This window comes from Blennius ocellaris (genome assembly GCF_963422515.1).
Source record: "Blennius ocellaris genome assembly, chromosome: 3".
In the NCBI taxonomy this organism is placed as follows: Eukaryota; Metazoa; Chordata; class Actinopteri; order Blenniiformes; family Blenniidae; genus Blennius; species Blennius ocellaris.
Genome location: NC_137652.1, coordinates 33,442,340 through 33,461,085, shown reverse-complemented (window position 1 = coordinate 33,461,085; position 18,746 = coordinate 33,442,340). Strand labels below are relative to the sequence as shown.

Sequence of the window (18,746 nt, the reverse complement as noted above, 5' to 3'; positions counted from 1 at the left end):
GAGCGTTCCCCTCTCCCCCCCAACGTGGCGGCGCATTCTCCAACTCCCCTCTCCCATTGCTTTCACGGTCTGTGCTGTTTCCGGCATGGCCACTGTTTCCACTTGCCCTCCAGTTTTGATCCAGTTTTCTCTGCGCTGGCCTGTGACAGGCAGTTCACGTTTCAGCTTCAACTGATGAGACACAATTATTAAAGTGCTACCCACAGGGCAAACTTAAAGGTATAGTAGAGGATTTTCTTCTTCCGGGTGGATCATCAAAATTACTGGCAATTGTCAATCATTCTGGTGATATATGACGTAAGCCCGTCGTACGTGCTCGTCCCTGCGCGCAGCTCACTCCACACGGTTCTCATCATGCCGGTGGCCGACCCCACGCATTATTCTCTGACATTTTTACAGTTTCACCCCCTCTGGTGCAAATCTTCTTGTAAAGTGAGCTTATGTGAACGATGCCGACTTGTGACTTGTAAACAGAGCGTGCACGAGGAGAACTGGGCTCGTGCACGTCTCTCGCACGCGTTTTAGTAGGCGTTCCGTCTCGGGAGCAGGTACAGCGCTGCGCATGCGCATTTTTTTCAAACGGTGGAGAGGGCGGTTCTTTCCTAAAATTCCTGAAAATCCTCCTGTATACCTTTAATCAATATAAATAATTCTTTTTTGTGTTGCTTTTAATTTGATGAACATTTACCAACGTTTAGTTCAGGGTTTGTGTAGCTCAGTATAAGTATAGTTATGTTGCTTTGCAGTCATTGTGCCTGTGTTTGATCTAGTTTCATCTTGATTTACGGCTTCGTGCAGGATGTTGTTGTTTTGGAGTAATAGTTTTTTTGTTTGGAGGGGGGTGGCTACTCATGTGTTGAACGTTATGAGATACTTGTCGCTGTTCCACCGCAATACGTGGCAGAGCAGGGCTTATGGTAAGGCAAAGCGCACCCAGGACCAACTCTGTCTCTGGTCCCACAACAGGAAGTACAGTAAAAAAGTGGCATCACTACCAATCTGCAGACGGCGGCAGCATCGCTCCTCCTCACAAACCCGTTCCTCGGTGCGAGGTACCTCAACGGAGCGGCAGCAGTAAATCCTACCTGTCGGTCGTGGCTCAGTGATTTACTACACCCTCAATATTTTACTATGTCGGCTGTATGAATCCTCTGTTGTTAGTGTGGTCAGCTTTGCACTGGTTGTTTTGGGGTTATTTTTTATTTGTTTTCTTTGCTGCTAGTGCAAAGTGGAGGATGTAAACAACAACAACAACAGAGGATTCATAAGGTCCAGATCTGCAGCCAGGCTGAGCCGACTGTTGGAGCTCTAAGCCCCGCCTGCTTTTAAGCTCCTTTCTGCAGTGGAAACTGGTATCAGATTTGGCTCTGGTTACGCTTTGCCATACCGCTCCGTAAGGCTCTGTTCCATCCCTGCAATTTTTGTGCAGTGGAAACGAGGCTCAAGAGTCTCCCCATGTTGCTGTCTTTATGAGAAGTTGGCATGGCTGCCGTACACAATCGAGGGGGGAACGCCCAAAGAGAGAGAAGATTGAGAGAGAGAGAGAGAGAGAGAATGAGAGAGAGAGAGAGCGAGAGCGAGAGTGGGTGGGGGACAACATACAATACTCTTGTTAATGCTACATATATTATTTACAGTTATCACACTGATCCAAATATTTTCCAACTGTTATGAGAGCCACCATCATTAAAGCCGGACCCATCCCGCTCCGCCCTGTGATGCTCCACGACAGAGAGTGCTGTGGAACAAGGCTTATAGTGTTTAGTTTTGTAGTTGTGTATCTGTACCACTGAGTGACTGCTAGTTAGGGTCTGTGCCCAAGCAAAGCTGGCCGAGTCGATGGAAATGCAAGATTGCAGATTATTATTACTAATAATATTTTACTTTCTTCTGGTACTGCACTAACTGCTGCATTTTTGATGGCCTAAATGTGCTCAAACCTTCCTGAATATTAGCATATACTATATGTCAGAAGTGGTGAACCGTTTTTTATTTTATGGTCATTGCACAAGTATCGTCTTCTTTGTCACGTCTTTGTATCTTCTATGTACAACATGTTTAAAGGCTTCTCCACACCACGAGATTTTAACAATCACTTGTAGTCACAGCCTCTCACACTGCACGAAAAGAATTTTAATAAGCATGTCTGCAGACTGTATGAACACACACACTGACTCGTTTGGGGTGGGGTTGCGCAATCACCGCATTCACGTAAACGTACACATAAATGGAGGCTTAGTGTTGTGGCATTGATGTATTTGGAAAGAAATCTAAAAAAAAAGGGAAGGAGGAGAATATAGACACACTTGTGAATCAAAGAGAGATGACAACCTGGAGGGTAGTGTTGCAACTGTAGTTTGAAGTAAGTCTTGTTAGTGTCTATTAGCATCTACTAGCATTTTACATTGGCATCTACTGTTGTGATCCTTCATTTTCCAAAAATACACACTGAATGTAAATGAAATGGTTTGTTTTGTTAAAGCTTTAGCTCACAGCAGCAGCTGCTGTAATGACTCAATGACTCCTCAAATATCAGAGATAATCCGATAGTGGTCGCAGGCTTACAACTGGTACCTCGGCTGTCCGACAAGTGTGGACAAAGCCTGACCAATTCTTGTGCCGCAACTGTGGATTTTACTCGCAATTCTCCCATGATCTGATCTTTCATCTCAGACAACTGAAAATCATGCTGTTTGCGGGAGCCTTAACATATTTTATCGATATCTAAGAAATTTTGAGAACACACGAAGCACAACAAGCTGCACAAAAATGTCAAAGACACCCATACTCTAAACCCAACAGAAAGTCTGCCACTTTGGATTATTCATTAAAGGTGTGAAACACAAGCCTTCTTGGGTTAAACACAGGTATTTCACTATAAATGCAAAAATAAAGCTCTTAACACTTATTTCTGTGATATGTTCATGTCTTATATCAAGAGTTAGATGGAGGTCTGCCATTTCAATCACATCTCTGAAGAACTCTTTAGTAAAGATTCAACTTCATTTATATAGCACCACATACAGCACAGCCATTGTTAGGTGCTTTTAACAGAGAACAACTCAAGAAATCCCCATGAGCAAGCAGAGCGACCGTAGAAAGGAAAAACTCCCTCTAACAGGAAGAAACCTTTGCAGAACCAGGCTCAGAGGTGGAGGCTTTCTGCAAGCCAGTGGTCCCCCCCCCCCCCCCAGGAGAGGAGAGGAAAGGATACGACAGACAGACAGATTATGGCAGGAATACAGACCGTGGTTTGGGTAGGGGGTAAGAAAGACAACTTGGTTTGGGTAGGGGGTAGGGATAGAGACCTTGGTTTGGGTAGAGGGTAAGAAAGACAACTTGGTTTGGGTAGGGGGTAGGAATAGAGACCTTGGTTTGGGTAGAGGGTAAGAAAGACAACTTGGTTTGGGTAGGGGGTAGGGATAGAGACCTTGGTTTGGGTAGAGGGTAATAAAGACAACTTGGTTTGGGTAGGGAGTAGGGATAGAGACCTTGGTTTGGGTAGAGGGTAAGAAAGACAACTTGGTTTGGGTAGGGGGTAGGGATAGAGACCTTGGTTTGGGTAGGGGGTAAGAAAGACAACTTGGTTTGGGTAGGGGGTAGGGATAGAGACCTTGGTTTGGGTAGAGGGAAAGAAAGACAACTTGGTTTGGGTAGGGAGTAGGGATAGAGACCTTGGTTTGGGTAGAGGGTAAGAAAGACAACTTGGTTTGGGTAGGGGGTAGGGATAGAGACCTTGGTTTGGGTAGAGGGTAAGAAAGACAACTTGGTTTGGGTTGAAAAAGAGGCTGACAGATCAGAGATGGAGAAGTAGAGACATAGAAGCTGAGATAGGGAGAGGGAGAGACAAGGAGATTGAGTGGTAGAGGAAAAGGTAGAGGAAAAAGAAGCTGAGAGAGGGGGCAAGGATGTATAGACAGACAGAGAAATAGAAGAAAAAAGAGAGAGGTAGATAGAGGGGTAGAAGTAGAGGCTGAGAGAGGGGTAGAGGGAGAGAGGCAGAGGAGTAACGAGAGATAGAAGTAGAGGTACAAAGCAAGATAGAGTGGTTGCAAGAGAAAGAGAGGTAGAAAGAGAGAGACAGAGCGGTAGAGAGAGCTGGCAGAAGGACAGGGGTAGGGAGAGAGGTAGACTGAAAGGGGTAGAGAGAGACGTCAAGGTATAGAGAGGGGTAGAGAGAGCAGCAGTGGGAGGTTACTATAAGTTTTAGTAAATATAAAAGTCTTCAGTCTGACCTTAACAGTAGAGACTGTTTCAGAATCCCTAACTGAAACTGGGATCTGGTTCCACAAGACGGGAGCTTGAGAGCTGAACGTTTTGCTTTTAGAAAACCTAGGAACCTCCAGGAAGCCAGCACTGTATACTGAGTGTTGTATTGAGGGGGTGGTATGCCACACCATAATGAAATTACAGTATGGTCAGAAGCTCAACTCTGATCATGTCTGAAGTCAACAGAACCTTTCACTGGCTCTTCAAACTGGTCTCTGATCACTCTCAGACCTTTTAAAGACAGGGTGAATACAGCTTGTATGAAAGATGTATAAAGGTGTATCAAACATGTATGTGGTGTATATGAAACATGAATAATGCAGCCAGCTGCTTCCTCCTACAGAATCATGTCCTCTCCAGGTTCATCTGTCAGATCAATGCAGCGTCACACCACGCCACTCAGTAACCTCCACTTCATCTTATCAACACCAGCCTTTCCTGAAAGGGGAACACCCATAATGCATTAATGATCTGTCAACAGTTCTCCCCAAAGATACTGACCATCAGCTGTGGCTGTGGGGAGGATAAAGAGACAGGGAGGTCAATCTGAAATCATCTCTGCCTGTTCCCTCAGTTTGGTTTTTCTGTTATTGCACAGGACAGGAAATGCCTGTCAATTGTTGCTGTTGTGGACATTTGTAATTGTGGTAGTCATCAGCACATCAAGTGCTGAGTCATGATCAGTCTGAGTTTGTGGAATATGAGTGTATGCTGTGAATTCCCTGTATGAACACAGAGAGTCTGCTCTACCTTCAGCATAAATCAGGTGAAGCCATTAAGAACAGGTGGAGAAGAAAGCAGGAAGGAAAGCTTCTGCGAGAGAAATAAATCAACTAAAGCTTGAAACAGTGGTGTAGCCCAGGATAGACACAGACATACAGCATATACCCACTTTAACGAGTTTTTACCCCTTGCATGAAGAAGCCATGACCCACTTACTTTCCCTCTAATTGGTTAGTATTCACTACTTTCGTTAATGTCTGTTAGTGCAACATGACGGCCAACGAGTCAATCACAGGCAGTCAGGCAGTGAGGCAAATATTACTTACTCATCATTTACACTGAAATAAAGTGACAATGAGCAGTTAATGTGGGTGGATTTTCACTGAACAGAGTAGTCTTGCAAACCACTGATAATACAACTAGAAATAAATACTCGATGACACATAACTAACAATATCCAAAGTAAAAGTTCAGATCAATGATCATTACGGCACCTCTGATTGATGAGCTTGCATTAATGCCTATTCTCTTTACCTGGAAACTCAAAGTGGGGCTGCATTGTGCAGGAGCCAGTTCAGAGGGACCAGAGGGCAGAATATAGGCAGTGTCAGTCCATGTCAAAGGAACAAGAAATACTTTTTAAAAATACATTCCCACCATTTCATGGACCTTCGTCCAACTCCAATGAGATGTGTTGTGAGGAAATGTTTTCAAAAGTTGTAAATGTTTCAGTGAAATTATGTAAAATGTCTCAGAATCTTCAATCAGGTAGAGTTTTTGGTGCAATCCGGGAGCGTTTTCATTCCTCCAGATTAGTTATCAGAAGACATAATTAAATGAAATGTGTTTGTCAGACACACGTGTGTGTGGGTGTCAGTTCACTGACCTCGTCTACGTTCTCAAAGGCATTGATAACATCGTAAGGAAGGCAGGACAGCAGGTCAATGACGAACCAGGTTCTGACGTAGTTCATGCGAATGAGTTTGGGGTCAGAGATGACTTCTCCAGCCGGACCCACAAAGGTGGTGTGGAAGTTAAGGACAATGTCTACAAGAAAGATTACATCCACAATGCTGTCCACCACCAGCCACGTGACGTTGTTCTGCTTGGTCTTGAAGGAGACGTTGTAGGGCACCATGATGGCGGTGTAAAAGGTGAGGATCAGGATGACCCAGTCCCACGTAGTTTTGAAGAGGCAGTAGTGCAGAATGATGTGTGGTGGTGTCTTTGGGGTTTCCTGTTTGTACTGAGGCAAGATGTCTGAACCCAGCTGAAGAACCTGGAAGAAAACATCAGAAAGACACCGTTGGCTTGTGCTTTCCTCACACTGGAGATCAAGGCTCCTTAACCTTTTCATCAATGTGGAAGTAGAGCAGCTGGATGAAAGTGGATAATTACACAAATACTTTTAATTCAGTAATAGTACAGCCATCATCTCCTTATTTCACACGGGGTCTTGTCTTTTACAACCCAGTCCCCAAGACACTCCCAGACCAACTGGGTGATATAATCTCACCAGTCAGTCCTGGACCACCGATTCTCCTCCCATCTAACCCCCATGAGGCACAAATAAGCTGTGATATCACCAATGTGATACAGTCAAAAAGGCACAACTGGCTAATAGCAGCGAATGGCATAATGTTCCTCCTCAATCTGAACAGGGGCTCGATATGAGGAGGGAAGTGGGGAGGATCATAAGAGGTTTACTGAGAGGAAGGAGACCTTGACAACATGTTCATTAGTGTGTGTTTTAATGATCAATGTGATTATGAAATGGAAAAGAGCAATGATGCATAATAGAGAAAAAAATATTTTGTGAACATTGATTTGTTAAAAAGTGAGTAATGAAACTATGTAATGGATTAGCGTGTGTGTGTGTGTGTGTGTGTGTGTGTGTGTGTGTGTGTGTGTGTGTGTGTGTGTGTGTGTGTGTGTGTGTGTGTGTGTGTGTGTGTGTCAATAGCAAGTATGATTTATGACCATAAAAAGGGACATGTCAAAGCAATATGAGGGGGAAGTGATAGTTGAAGCAAGGATGCGGGCACACACACATACGTATATGCAAATGTACAGAGGGGTGTCAAAGCTGTAAAAATAAACCATTGAAGAAGGTATTGAATGTATGGAATTAAATGAAGTGTTGTCAAATATAGAAAAATACACCAATCATAAAATGTTCACTTGTATGATGCAAGTCACATGAATGAATTGTATAAAAGATGGGTATAAAGTGCTATTATGTGGTATTTGGAGTGTTTCATCACAAGAGGAACCACTGTCCCAGGAGGATCATCGACTGCTCAACACAAAGTTTTACGGCTGGAAAGTGTGAAACTTGCAGGCTTGGAACTGTTCTGAGGGAAATGACAGAACTTGAGGAGCGAAACACACACAGGATGCTTGATCAAATGATCTGGACTCCAAACAGAGAGGAGAGTTTGAGTCAAAACATTTGATGCTTCTTCAACATATTCACATGTTCAACATTGTCCAGAGACCTGTTGATTTCTAGATTGAAGAGAACCTGGATACAGGCTGCAGTTCATGGCTTCTTCCCTGAAGCCAGGTGACATGCACACACTCTCAGCCTGCAGCCAGCTCTGGCTTGCTTGTGGCTCTCCACACTGGACTGCAACCAGAGGAACTGCTCATTCAACCATTTTCACAAGAAGAGGAACCGTCTGAACATTGGGTTTTTGCTTCACTTCTGGCATTCAAACTAATTTTCAATGGTCGTTTTTCATCTTGATATGTTTTACTTATTCATTGATGTGTTCTTTTTAATAAAAAAATACTTTATTTCTGATTAAACAGAGCTGATGGATGAAGCACCTGGGTTGCCAGATGTGAGTCACTGTTTCCAGCCCAAACAATGTAAAACTCACACACCTCAATAAAAACCAGCCCAGATCTCATCTTGTGTAATGAATGTTGGAACCAGAAAATGATTATATGTATAATAATGAACACATCATAAACACATCCAAACACAGCCCGTGTAGATCCATTCTATTTTCAAGTGGTCGTTAAATACGTGACAACAAAATCTAGACACGACGAGGGAAATGACGAGAACGAGGAAAAAAGAGTACAGCTTTTAATAGCTTTTGACATTTTGGCGGAGCCGCTTCCTCAGGCGCTTATTGGTGACGTCAGTCACACATCAATGACAAAACAGTCACATGAAGAAAAATATCCGAATTGGTTCCACATGTGAACTTTAAGCTGTTGACAATGAATCCAAGATGGTCGTGTGCATGGCTCAGCGTTCGTCTCTCCCTTCATACATTCTGTAATATAAGTTCTGCAAGACCACTTGCAACATTTTGGTGATGATGACGTTGTGAACCTACTTAGTTTTCAGAGTGGGACTGATTGCCACCTCAGCTGTAGATCTCTGTGCTCCCGAGGTGCTCATCCTGTGAGCTGCGCCAGGCTGTTGGATTGTCCTATCATAGAGTTTTGCTTTGTGCTGAGTGGGTCCACATCAGCTACGGTACCGGGGGCTATCTGTTGTCCAGCGACAGCGGTGTGTTGTTATCTTGTTGTGGAGTAGATCACCGCAGAGAGACTGAGGTGTGGGGAGGAGGAGCCGTGGTGCCAACCCTACCAAAACACTGAGACATCCCGTCAGCTGCTGCTGCGGTGCCCGAAGGCTGTGTAGTGGTGAACGAGCTATGGTGATCAAAGCTTCAACTCAGTCCGGCTCAACAGAATCTGTTAGCTCTCAACTGCTAACGGCTAATGCTAACAACTAGCCACAGGACCCGGGAGCTCCATCGGTGTTCCTGTGGACGCACTCTGTGGTAAAACGGAACAGCATACACTCAACCACTCCTGTCTGCCAACTCTCATGACAACAACTGGAAATCAACATCTACATCTTATTTCCACTGGTTCAACTATTTAATTAATAGCGGATATGAATTGAACAATGCTGTGCCTGCATGTTTTGTAAAACTGGCTGACAAACTTTGGAGTTGTCAGCCAGTTAAACGTTTTATCAGTTGCTACAATTTATTTTTACACATATTCTCGAAAAATTAATTACTTATTGTGTCCATACACTCTAAAGCAGGGGTGTCAAACTTAGATCATCGAGGGCCAAAGCTCTGCATGTTCTCCACGTCTCCCTCCACTGAATGTCCTGCTGGTTCATCACCACATTCAGCACAAAGCCAGAGAACCAGCTGCTCATTGCAATCAGCTGAGTTGTTGCAGGGAGACGTGCAAAATGTGCAGGGCTGCGGACCTCCACGACCGGAGTTTGACACATGTGCTCTAAAGAGAGAGCCACTGTGTCTAAATCTTCACTCAGAAGGAAATGTTTCATTTTACTTCTGTTTTTGTTGTCAGGGAACAGTGAGCCCCACCCAGGGCTGCCCCTTAAACACATTGATACCTCTGAAGAATTCAGAGGTTGGTCCGGGCGTGGTGTAATACATAATAATGTTGAAAGCCTGCTGCACAACTTGGACCAAATCAAAATATGGATTCAGTCCACAAGCACTTATATTCTTCTGCTTAATGTTGACAGGCAGCAGAGCAGCAGCAGACAAGATCATCCAAAGACAAGATGTGAGTCCACCAAAGAGATCCAGGCAGGAAGCTGCAGGAGGAGGGAGATCCAGGCAGGAGGAGGGAGATCCAGGCAGGAGGAGGGAGATCCAGGCAGGAGGAGGGAGATCCAGGCAGGAGGAGGGAGATCCAGGCAGGAGGAGGGAGATCCAGACAGGAGGAGGGAGATCCAGGCAGGAGGAGGGAGGTCCAGGCAGGAGGAGGGAGATCCAGGCAGGAGGAGGGAGATCCAGACAGGAGGAGGGAGATCCAGGCAGGAGGAGGGAGGTCCAGGCAGGAGGAGGGAGATCCAGACAGGAGGAGGGAGATCCAGGCAGGAGGAGGGAGATCCAGGCCGGAGGAGGGAGGTCCAGGCAGGGGGAGGGAGATCCAGGCAGGGGGAGGGAGATCCAGACAGGGGGAGGGAGATCCAGACAGGGGGAGGGAGATCCAGGCAGGGGGAGGGAGATCCAGGCAGGGGGAGGGAGATCCAGACAGGGGGAGGGAGATCCAGGCAGGAGGAGGGAGATCCAGGCAGGAGGAGGGAGGTCCAGGCAGGAGGAGGGAGATCCAGGCAGGAGGAGGGAGATCCAGACAGGAGGAGGGAGATCCAGGCAGGAGGAGGGAGATCCAGGCAGGAGGAGGGAGATCCAGGCAGGAGGAGGGAGATCCAGGCAGGAGGAGGGAGATCCAGGCAGGAGGAGGGAGGTCCAGGCAGGAGGAGGGAGATCCAGACAGGAGGAGGGAGGTCCAGACAGGGGGAGGGAGATCCAGGCAGGAGGAGGGAGATCCAGACAGGAGGAGGGAGATCCAGGCAGGAGGAGGGAGGTCCAGGCAGGAGGAGGGAGATCCAGGCAGGAGGAGGGAGATCCAGGCAGGAGGAGGGAGATCCAGGCAGGAGGAGGGAGGTCCAGGCGGGAAACTGTCGGGGCAGCAGCATCCCACGGACACACCTTCGAGTGTCTTTCTTCCTGGACTCCTCAGGCTGCTGTTGGCAGCACCAGCACCCCCTACTGTTCTCCTCTGTCAATTACATCCTCAGCATCTGTGTTCTCAAAACTAAACTCTCTTCCTGCTGTCTCCTCACCCTCCAACATCCAAATCTTTCATGTGGAGACTGTTTCTGTTCCACCACCATTTTACCAAAGACTAGATGAATCCCACAGGAGAGGAGCTAAACATAGGAATCTGATAAAAATCAAAACTGGTCCTGCCAGTAAAGAAAATCCCACAACAATCAAATGTGGACTATTAAATATTTGTTCACTATCGTCTAAATCAGGGGTCGGCAACCTTTAATGCTCAAAGAGCCAGTTGGTCCCATTTTCCACTGAACACAACACCCAGAGAGCCGCACACCCCGGTGCACACTCCAACTCTCCAACACTCCAACTCACCCATGTGCACACATGCCTGCATTGTCACTAACAATATCACTGTGATATTATGGCGAGTAATGTCAAAGAAGCACGCTAGAGAAAAAGCTTATACTTTACAACAGGTGTGCACATCAGTCTTTTATTTTGACAGTCCCACAGGAAGACCATGCCAGGACGACACTACACGCAAAACCTTCTTCACTGCTGGTTGACAACTTACAACTAATAAACTAAACTACATGAACTAAGCAACAAAAACACAACACAACACAATTATTACCAACACTAGAAACCTAACATAACCCCCAATAATTACATTTAAAACACCACAAACAGAAACTCCCATAATGCATTGCAGCTCTCAGCTCCTTTATTGCTACACATTATTAAAATGGAAGATAAATGTGGGAGATCTGGATTGTTAGAACCATGAGTGTGATGGTGTGTCTTTAATGTCCTGTAGTTGTTGTGTGATTCACTAGAATGTTCCGTCACTCTCAACAAGTCTGTAATGAACCTCCTGGAACTGTCGGCTTTTACTGTGAAAGGTACAGGAAGCTCCCAGCTTCAGACACCAGTTGAGCTGCTGTCATGACCTGCAGCCGCAATTCTACGTTCTTCATCCTTTATTGTTGTAATGACGTTACGTCGCCGCGTCGTTCACGACCCTACATTTTTGGGTGCGCTTTGCCTTACCTCCCATACCACCCTTTGCCTTACCTCCCATTCCGGGATGAACTGCAGTGGGACAGAGGCTCAAGGAGCCACAGTGGAGGACCAAAGAGCCACAGTGGAGGGACTAAAGAGCCACAGTGGAGGACCATAGAGCCACAGTGGAGGACCAAAGAGCCACAGTGGAGGACCAAAGAGCCACAGTGGAGGACCAAAGAGCCACAGTGGAGGACCAAAGAGCCACAGTGGAGGACCAAAGAGCCACAGTGGAGGACCAAAGAGCCACAGTGGAGGACCAAAGAGCCACAGTGGAGGACCAAAGAGCCACAGTGGAGGGACTAAAGAGCCACAGTGGAGGACCAAAGAGCCACAGTGGAGGACCAAAGAGCCACAGTGGAGGACCAAAGAGCCACAGTGGAGGACCAAAGAGCCACAGTGGAGGATCAAAGAGCCACAGTGGAGGACTAAAGAGCCACAGTGGAGGACCAAAGAGCCACAAAGAGCCACAGTGGAGGACCAAAGAGCCACAAAGAGCCACAGTGGAGGACCAAAGAGCCACAGTGGAGGACCAAAGAGCTACAGTGGAGGACCAAAGAGCCACAGTGGAGGACCAAAGAGCCACAGTGGAGGATCAAAGAGCCAGAGTGGAGGACCAAAGAGCCACAGTGGAGGACCAAAGAGCCACAGTGGAGGACCAAAGAGCCACAAAGAGCCACAGTGGAGGACCAAAGAGCCACAAAGAGCCACAGTGGAGGACTAAAGAGCCACAGTGGAGGACCAAAGAGCCACAAAGAGCCACAGTGGAGGACCAAAGAGCCACAGTGGAGGACCAAAGAGCCACAAAGAGCCACAGTGGAGGACTAAAGAGCCACAGTGGAGGATCAAAGAGCCACAGTGGAGGACCAAAGAGCCACAGTGGAGGATCAAAGAGCCACAGTGGAGGACCAAAGAGCCACAGTGGAGGACCAAAGAGCCACAGTGGAGGACCAAAGAGCCACAAAGAGCCACAGTGGAGGACCAAAGAGCCACAAAGAGCCACAGTGGAGGACTAAAGAGCCACAGTGGAGGACCAAAGAGCCACAAAGAGCCACAGTGGAGGACCAAAGAGCCACAAAGAGCCACAGTGGAGGACCAAAGAGCCACAGTGGAGGACCAAAGAGCCACAGTGGAGGATCAAAGAGCCACAGTGGAGGACCAAAGAGCCACAGTGGAGGACCAAAGAGCCACAGTGGAGGACCAAAGAGCCACAGTGGAGGACCAAAGAGCCACAAAGAGCCACAGTGGAGGACCAAAGAGCCACAAAGAGCCACAGTGGAGGACTAAAGAGCCACAGTGGAGGACCAAAGAGCCACAAAGAGCCACAGTGGAGGACCAAAGAGCCACAGTGGAGGACCAAAGAGCCACAAAGAGCCACAGTGGAGGACTAAAGAGCCACAGTGGAGGATCAAAGAGCCACAGTGGAGGACCAAAGAGCCACAGTGGAGGATCAAAGAGCCACAGTGGAGGACCAAAGAGCCACAGTGGAGGACCAAAGAGCCACAGTGGAGGACCAAAGAGCCACAAAGAGCCACAGTGGAGGACCAAAGAGCCACAAAGAGCCACAGTGGAGGACTAAAGAGCCACAGTGGAGGACCAAAGAGCCACAAAGAGCCACAGTGGAGGACCAAAGAGCCACAAAGAGCCACAGTGGAGGACCAAAGAGCCACAGTGGAGGACCAAAGAGCCACAGTGGAGGATCAAAGAGCCACAGTGGAGGACCAAAGAGCCACAGTGGAGGACCAAAGAGCCACAGTGGAGGACCAAAGAGCCACAAAGAGCCACAGTGGAGGACCAAAGAGCCACAAAGAGCCACAGTGGAGGACTAAAGAGCCACAGTGGAGGACCAAAGAGCCACAAAGAGCCACAGTGGAGGACCAAAGAGCCACAAAGAGCCACAGTGGAGGACCAAAGAGCCACAGTGGAGGACCAAAGAGCCACAGTGGAGGATCAAAGAGCCACAGTGGAGGACCAAAGAGCCACAGTGGAGGACCAAAGAGCCACAGTGGAGGACCAAAGAGCCACAGTGGAGGACCAAAGAGCCACAAAGAGCCACAGTGGAGGACCAAAGAGCCACAAAGAGCCACAGTGGAGGACTAAAGAGCCACAGTGGAGGACCAAAGAGCCACAAAGAGCCACAGTGGAGGACCAAAGAGCCACAAAGAGCCACAGTGGAGGACCAAAGAGCCACAGTGGAGGACCAAAGAGCCACAGTGGAGGATCAAAGAGCCACAGTAGAGGACCAAAGAGCCACAGTGGAGGACCAAAGAGCCACAGTGGAGGACCAAAGAGCCACAAAGAGCCACAGTGGAGGACCAAAGAGCCACAAAGAGCCACAGTGGAGGACTAAAGAGCCACAGTGGAGGACCAAAGAGCCACAAAGAGCCACAGTGGAGGACCAAAGAGCCACAAAGAGCCACAGTGGAGGACCAAAGAGCCACAGTGGAGGACCAAAGAGCCGCGGGTTGCCGACCCCTGGACTAAATCTTTACTTGTAAGTGATTTAATAAGGGATCATAAATGTGATTTATCGCCCCTCACTGAAACCTGGTTAAAAAGAGATGAATATCTCAGCCTCAAGGAAGAAACTCCTCCCATCATGTTCACCAACATGTTCCTGGAGAAACTGAACGAGGAGGAGGAGGAGGAGCATCTATTTATAGCTCTAGTCTTCTTATCCATCCCAGTATGGCTCGGTTGGTAGAGCGGTCGTCTCCCAATTGGAAGGTTGCATGTTCAATCCCATCTCTGCCTGCCCATGTGCCAAAGTGTCCTGGGGCAAGACACTGAATCCTGAACTGCCTGTGTGAATGCAGTGTGAGAGTGAATGGTTGGTGGTGGTCGGAGTGGCCGATGGTGTAAAACTGCCTCAGGACAGCTGTGGCTACAGACATAGTTCACCTCCATCCAGTATGGAATGAATGAATAATGCAATGCAATGTAAAGTGTCTTTGAGTGCCTAGAAAAGCACTATATAAAACCAATGCATTATTAAAAATGCGTCATACCACCTTTATGCTGATGACACTCCCATGGTGCATTGCAGCGCAACAGTTCAGTCCTTGCAATTGGCACAGCAATCGCTGCACTGTCATTTGACAGGTAGAGCAAAGTTTCATATGCCATAGTTTAATCAAGGTGATGGTACCTCCCAGTGGAGATTGGTCTTCTTTCAGTCTTTTGGGAGAAGTCACAACTTGTGACTGTCAAACACCTTGATTTCTAGATTTACAGTTTCACAGCCATTGCAATTTAATTTGTAAAGTTGTCACTTTCATTAAGACCGATTTCAACGTTTACATCCCATTGCTTTTCTTGCGCTCCTCAGGAGACACCATTGTCCCTCTGTCAAAAGTAACTTTCACTCCGAGTACATTTTATATGAGCTACTTTTTACTTTTACTTGAGTAAATTTTCAAAGTGGTCATTTTACTTGTACTCGAGTAAAATTGTATAAAAGTAATTGTACGTTTACTTGAGTAGAATATTTTACTACTCTTACCACCTCTGGTCTGGTCCAGGTTTTGGCTCTATCTCAACAGTGCCCCCCACTGGCACTGGTCACAGGTAATGTCAAATAACACTCAATGTCAACATTTGGAATCACAGACTGATTCTCCTTCCTTTTACAAGATTCAGCAGTGACCTTGCTGAGGTGTTTTCATTAATGAATTATCTGAATAGTCCAATTGCATCAAGAAATCTTCCTCTATTGATTCCTCAGTGATTTCCAACCTTTATAAATCAATTCAGTTCTTCATTACTCATCAAAGACCAATGATTAATCAGTATTCATGTTTTTAAAGTCTTTACAGTGAACGAATGCACCTTCAAATACTATTGCACTTTAATCAAATCTTTTTTTTTTTTTTTTTACAAAATCTGCATTTTATCTTTTAAACTTTGTCAATGGTCATCTGCATTTTATCTTTGTAACTATTGTATACTGTTAATTGTGTTGTGTGTGTAGAATTCTGTGGATGTGATGTGTGCTGCCGACCTTTCAGCCAGTTCACCCTTGTATAAAAGAGATCTCAGTGGGTTTCTTTTCCTGGTTAAATAAAGGTTCAATTATAAACCCAGGCGACTCCAATCCCACCTCCCCATACAATTACAAAACAATTGAAGGAACCTCCTAACATCCTATATAGGAAATAGAGTTTCTTTGATTTATTCTGTTATGAGTTTCTTTTCTCTAAAAATAAACTATTTGGGTTTACACATTATCTCTGGGTGTTTGGTGGATTGAAGCCCCTTCAGCTTGCATTTTCAAACTTTGATTTGCCAGTTTGTGTTCACGTCTTTATTGTGAGTAAAATGACTGGATGTAGGGGATAACATCTCACCTCAGCGAGCCGTGAATGTTTGTGGACGTTCTCGCCTTTCTGGACCGTTGGAGTGAGCTGCTGAAGAACTCCTCGAGAACTGGTTAACGCACGAGTCAGACGTGCAAATTTACCCCATCCTGCCAAATGAGAAAAATCAGAGGCAACATGACAACCCAGCCATCTCCACTCATACAAAAAATAAGTATAAGGTGGTTGACCTTTGGAAGAGGCGCAGGAAGTATTTTCATAATTATGACATTATTTAACGGCCTCTTATCTCACTTCATAAGTTAAGCACTCTGCAGCTTTATCTGCTAATATAATCTGATAATGCACAAAAATACACCAAAGCACTTTTTTTCAGTCAGAAGTAAACAAAGTGTTCCTACGGCTCTTTTCATATATTCTTAAATGTGACATTCAGTGAAAAGTTTTTTGGGAACGCTGACATAGTGAGACAATATTTGATTGACGTCAAATACAAGGCTTGTCATTTTGGTTGAGACAGGTAATAATTCCTCCAGAATATTTTAGTTTTGAGTTTCTGTACCACAACCCTACATTTTCCACTTTTTATAATGTTTATAACTCACACCAAAGCAATGACCCCCAAGTTTCTGAAGATAAATCAAGTCATTTTCAGTCTCAGAAACTCATCATTTCGACATGTTAAGGGGTGTCTGTGTGTTTAGGACTGGAGGAAATGTAATTTTAAAAAAGACCATGGGAAAATGTATTGTTTGCTTTACTTCCACTGCTCAGTCACTTCTGCCCCTGCTATGTTGTGTTCATATTCCACAAAAAATGATCCAGGAGGACTCACAATATGTTTTGCATAAAACCCTTGTCACTGTGATGCACATTTGCATGAAATCTCAACAATATTCATTTCAGCAAAATGCTAAAGGCAGATCTGTGATGTTCCCAAATGAGAATGTGCATTTTCGATTGCCTACTTTGATTTCTTACAACTGTCTGATAAAAGTGATGAAAGCTGTTGTTTGGTTCAAATCATATATTCTTAAAGCAGAAAATGTGTGGCCTGCATTAAGTTACTCAGAAGCTGCTCTGAACAAGACTCACCTTTGGAAGAGTCGTCCTCAATTGGCTGCTTGAAGGCGGTGATATCACTGAAGGTGCAGAGAAACAAGACCACTTTGTCCTGCTCATTCCTGATTGGAGCAATCTTGACGAAAAACCACACTGGCATTCCTGTAGCACCAACAGTAGGAGAAATCACAGTAATCATCCAGCAAGCAATCAAATACAAACAAAAGCTTCTCACTGACAATGGCCGGAAGTTGAACATTTGGTTAATGAGACAGTTTTTAACAGTCAGACACCTTTATATTTTTGGTTGTGTGGCAGGTTTGGAATTCTATTGCCATGCATCCAATATGTTTCGTCTTGGTGGGTGATGGGTGGAAAAAGCAATGTGCAGACCGGACATTGGCATGGTCCATATTGAGGATTGTCGGGCAGAGCCACCATGTTGAACTCATTTCTCTCAGCTGTCCTGGAGCTAAATGCTGATTCTACAAGCCATATCCCCTTGCACAGGTTTCATGTTACACTCATATTTTGCCACGGCAGAGCCATGCAAACCCTCCCCCGCTTTCTGCTCAAAAGACACTTCCCCCATGCACTCCACCAGTCACCTATTGGGTGAAGTTCTAAGGATTTTACACCTTCGAATCCCCCAACCTTCACCAAAAGCCTTTGGAAGAGACTCCTCACCCAGTCTCGCCCCGAGTCTTCCAGGTGAACACCAGGGAGGAGCTGAGTCCAAGCGGCTCCACTCACAAAAGGCTTTTGCTCCTGTTCTTCAATGGAGGAGGGTTTGTGGAGGCAACTCACCCAGCGTTAGCATACAGCTAACACCAGAGACAGCTCACCCAGCGTTAGCATACAGCTAACACCAGAGACAACTCACCCAGCGTTAGCATACAGCTAACACCAGAGACAGCTCACCCAGCGTTAGCATACAGCTAACACCAGAGGCAACTCACCCAGCGTTAGCATACAGCTAACACCAGAGACAGCTCACCCAGTGTTAGCATACAGCTAACACCAGAGGCCTGCAACCAGGGTCTTCACTCCTCAACTCCTCTGCTGACCCACCACGAGGGTCAGACCTTCCCCTGGTCCAGAGACCAGCACCCAGAGTCTGATCTCCCATCAACCAGGAAAACCAAGCAGTTCCTCCAGGACGGACCAGGGAAACGACGCCTCACAGAACTTCTTTGTGTTTTCCTCAACCAGCAGGAAAACCATCACAGACCTGAGCGACCAGCTCCTCAGTCTGGACAAAAGGAACAACCAGGAGCTGTAAAGAAGGACTCCTGAAACATCAACTCCATCTTCTTCTCCTCAGCCTGCAGAACCAGCAACCACAGTTAGCAGGAGGTGCTAACTACAGGAGAAGACACCAGCTTCCCTCCAGCAGGACAACAACTGAACTCCTTCAAGGAAGTGGGAACAACAACTGGGCTTTACCTGAGATTAGTTAAACTTGATGCTATGATAGAACTGTTTAACTTTATGAAGATGTGTTGGTTCTGTTACAGTGATTGAGTTCTATAGATAATGATATTAGGAGCAGTGATCAACCTGTAAACCAACGTTAGCTCTGCCACAGACACAGGGTCTGCATGCTAATCTTTGCTTTACTAACTAGTTAACTCACAATCCTACACATATCACATCAAAGACAACATCACACAGTAACTGAACACCATCTGATGACTCCTGACGTTTTACAAAACAAGTCTCATTCACATCA

At 46.1% G+C, this 18,746-nt stretch overlaps 1 protein-coding gene across 1 annotated transcript in view; it reads right to left on the bottom strand.

The window, feature by feature from the left end:
• The window catches only part of LOC308149344 (voltage-gated delayed rectifier potassium channel KCNH1-like), a gene marked incomplete at both ends in the record, with an annotated part of 115,129 nt that overhangs the window by 82,419 nt on the left and 13,964 nt on the right, over positions 1 to 18,746 (bottom strand). Inside the window, 3 exon segments of the mRNA XM_080521049.1 lie at positions 5,879 to 6,271; positions 15,983 to 16,101; positions 17,048 to 17,176. Coding sequence (XP_080377175.1) covers positions 5,879 to 6,271; positions 15,983 to 16,101; positions 17,048 to 17,176 — 641 coding nt within the window.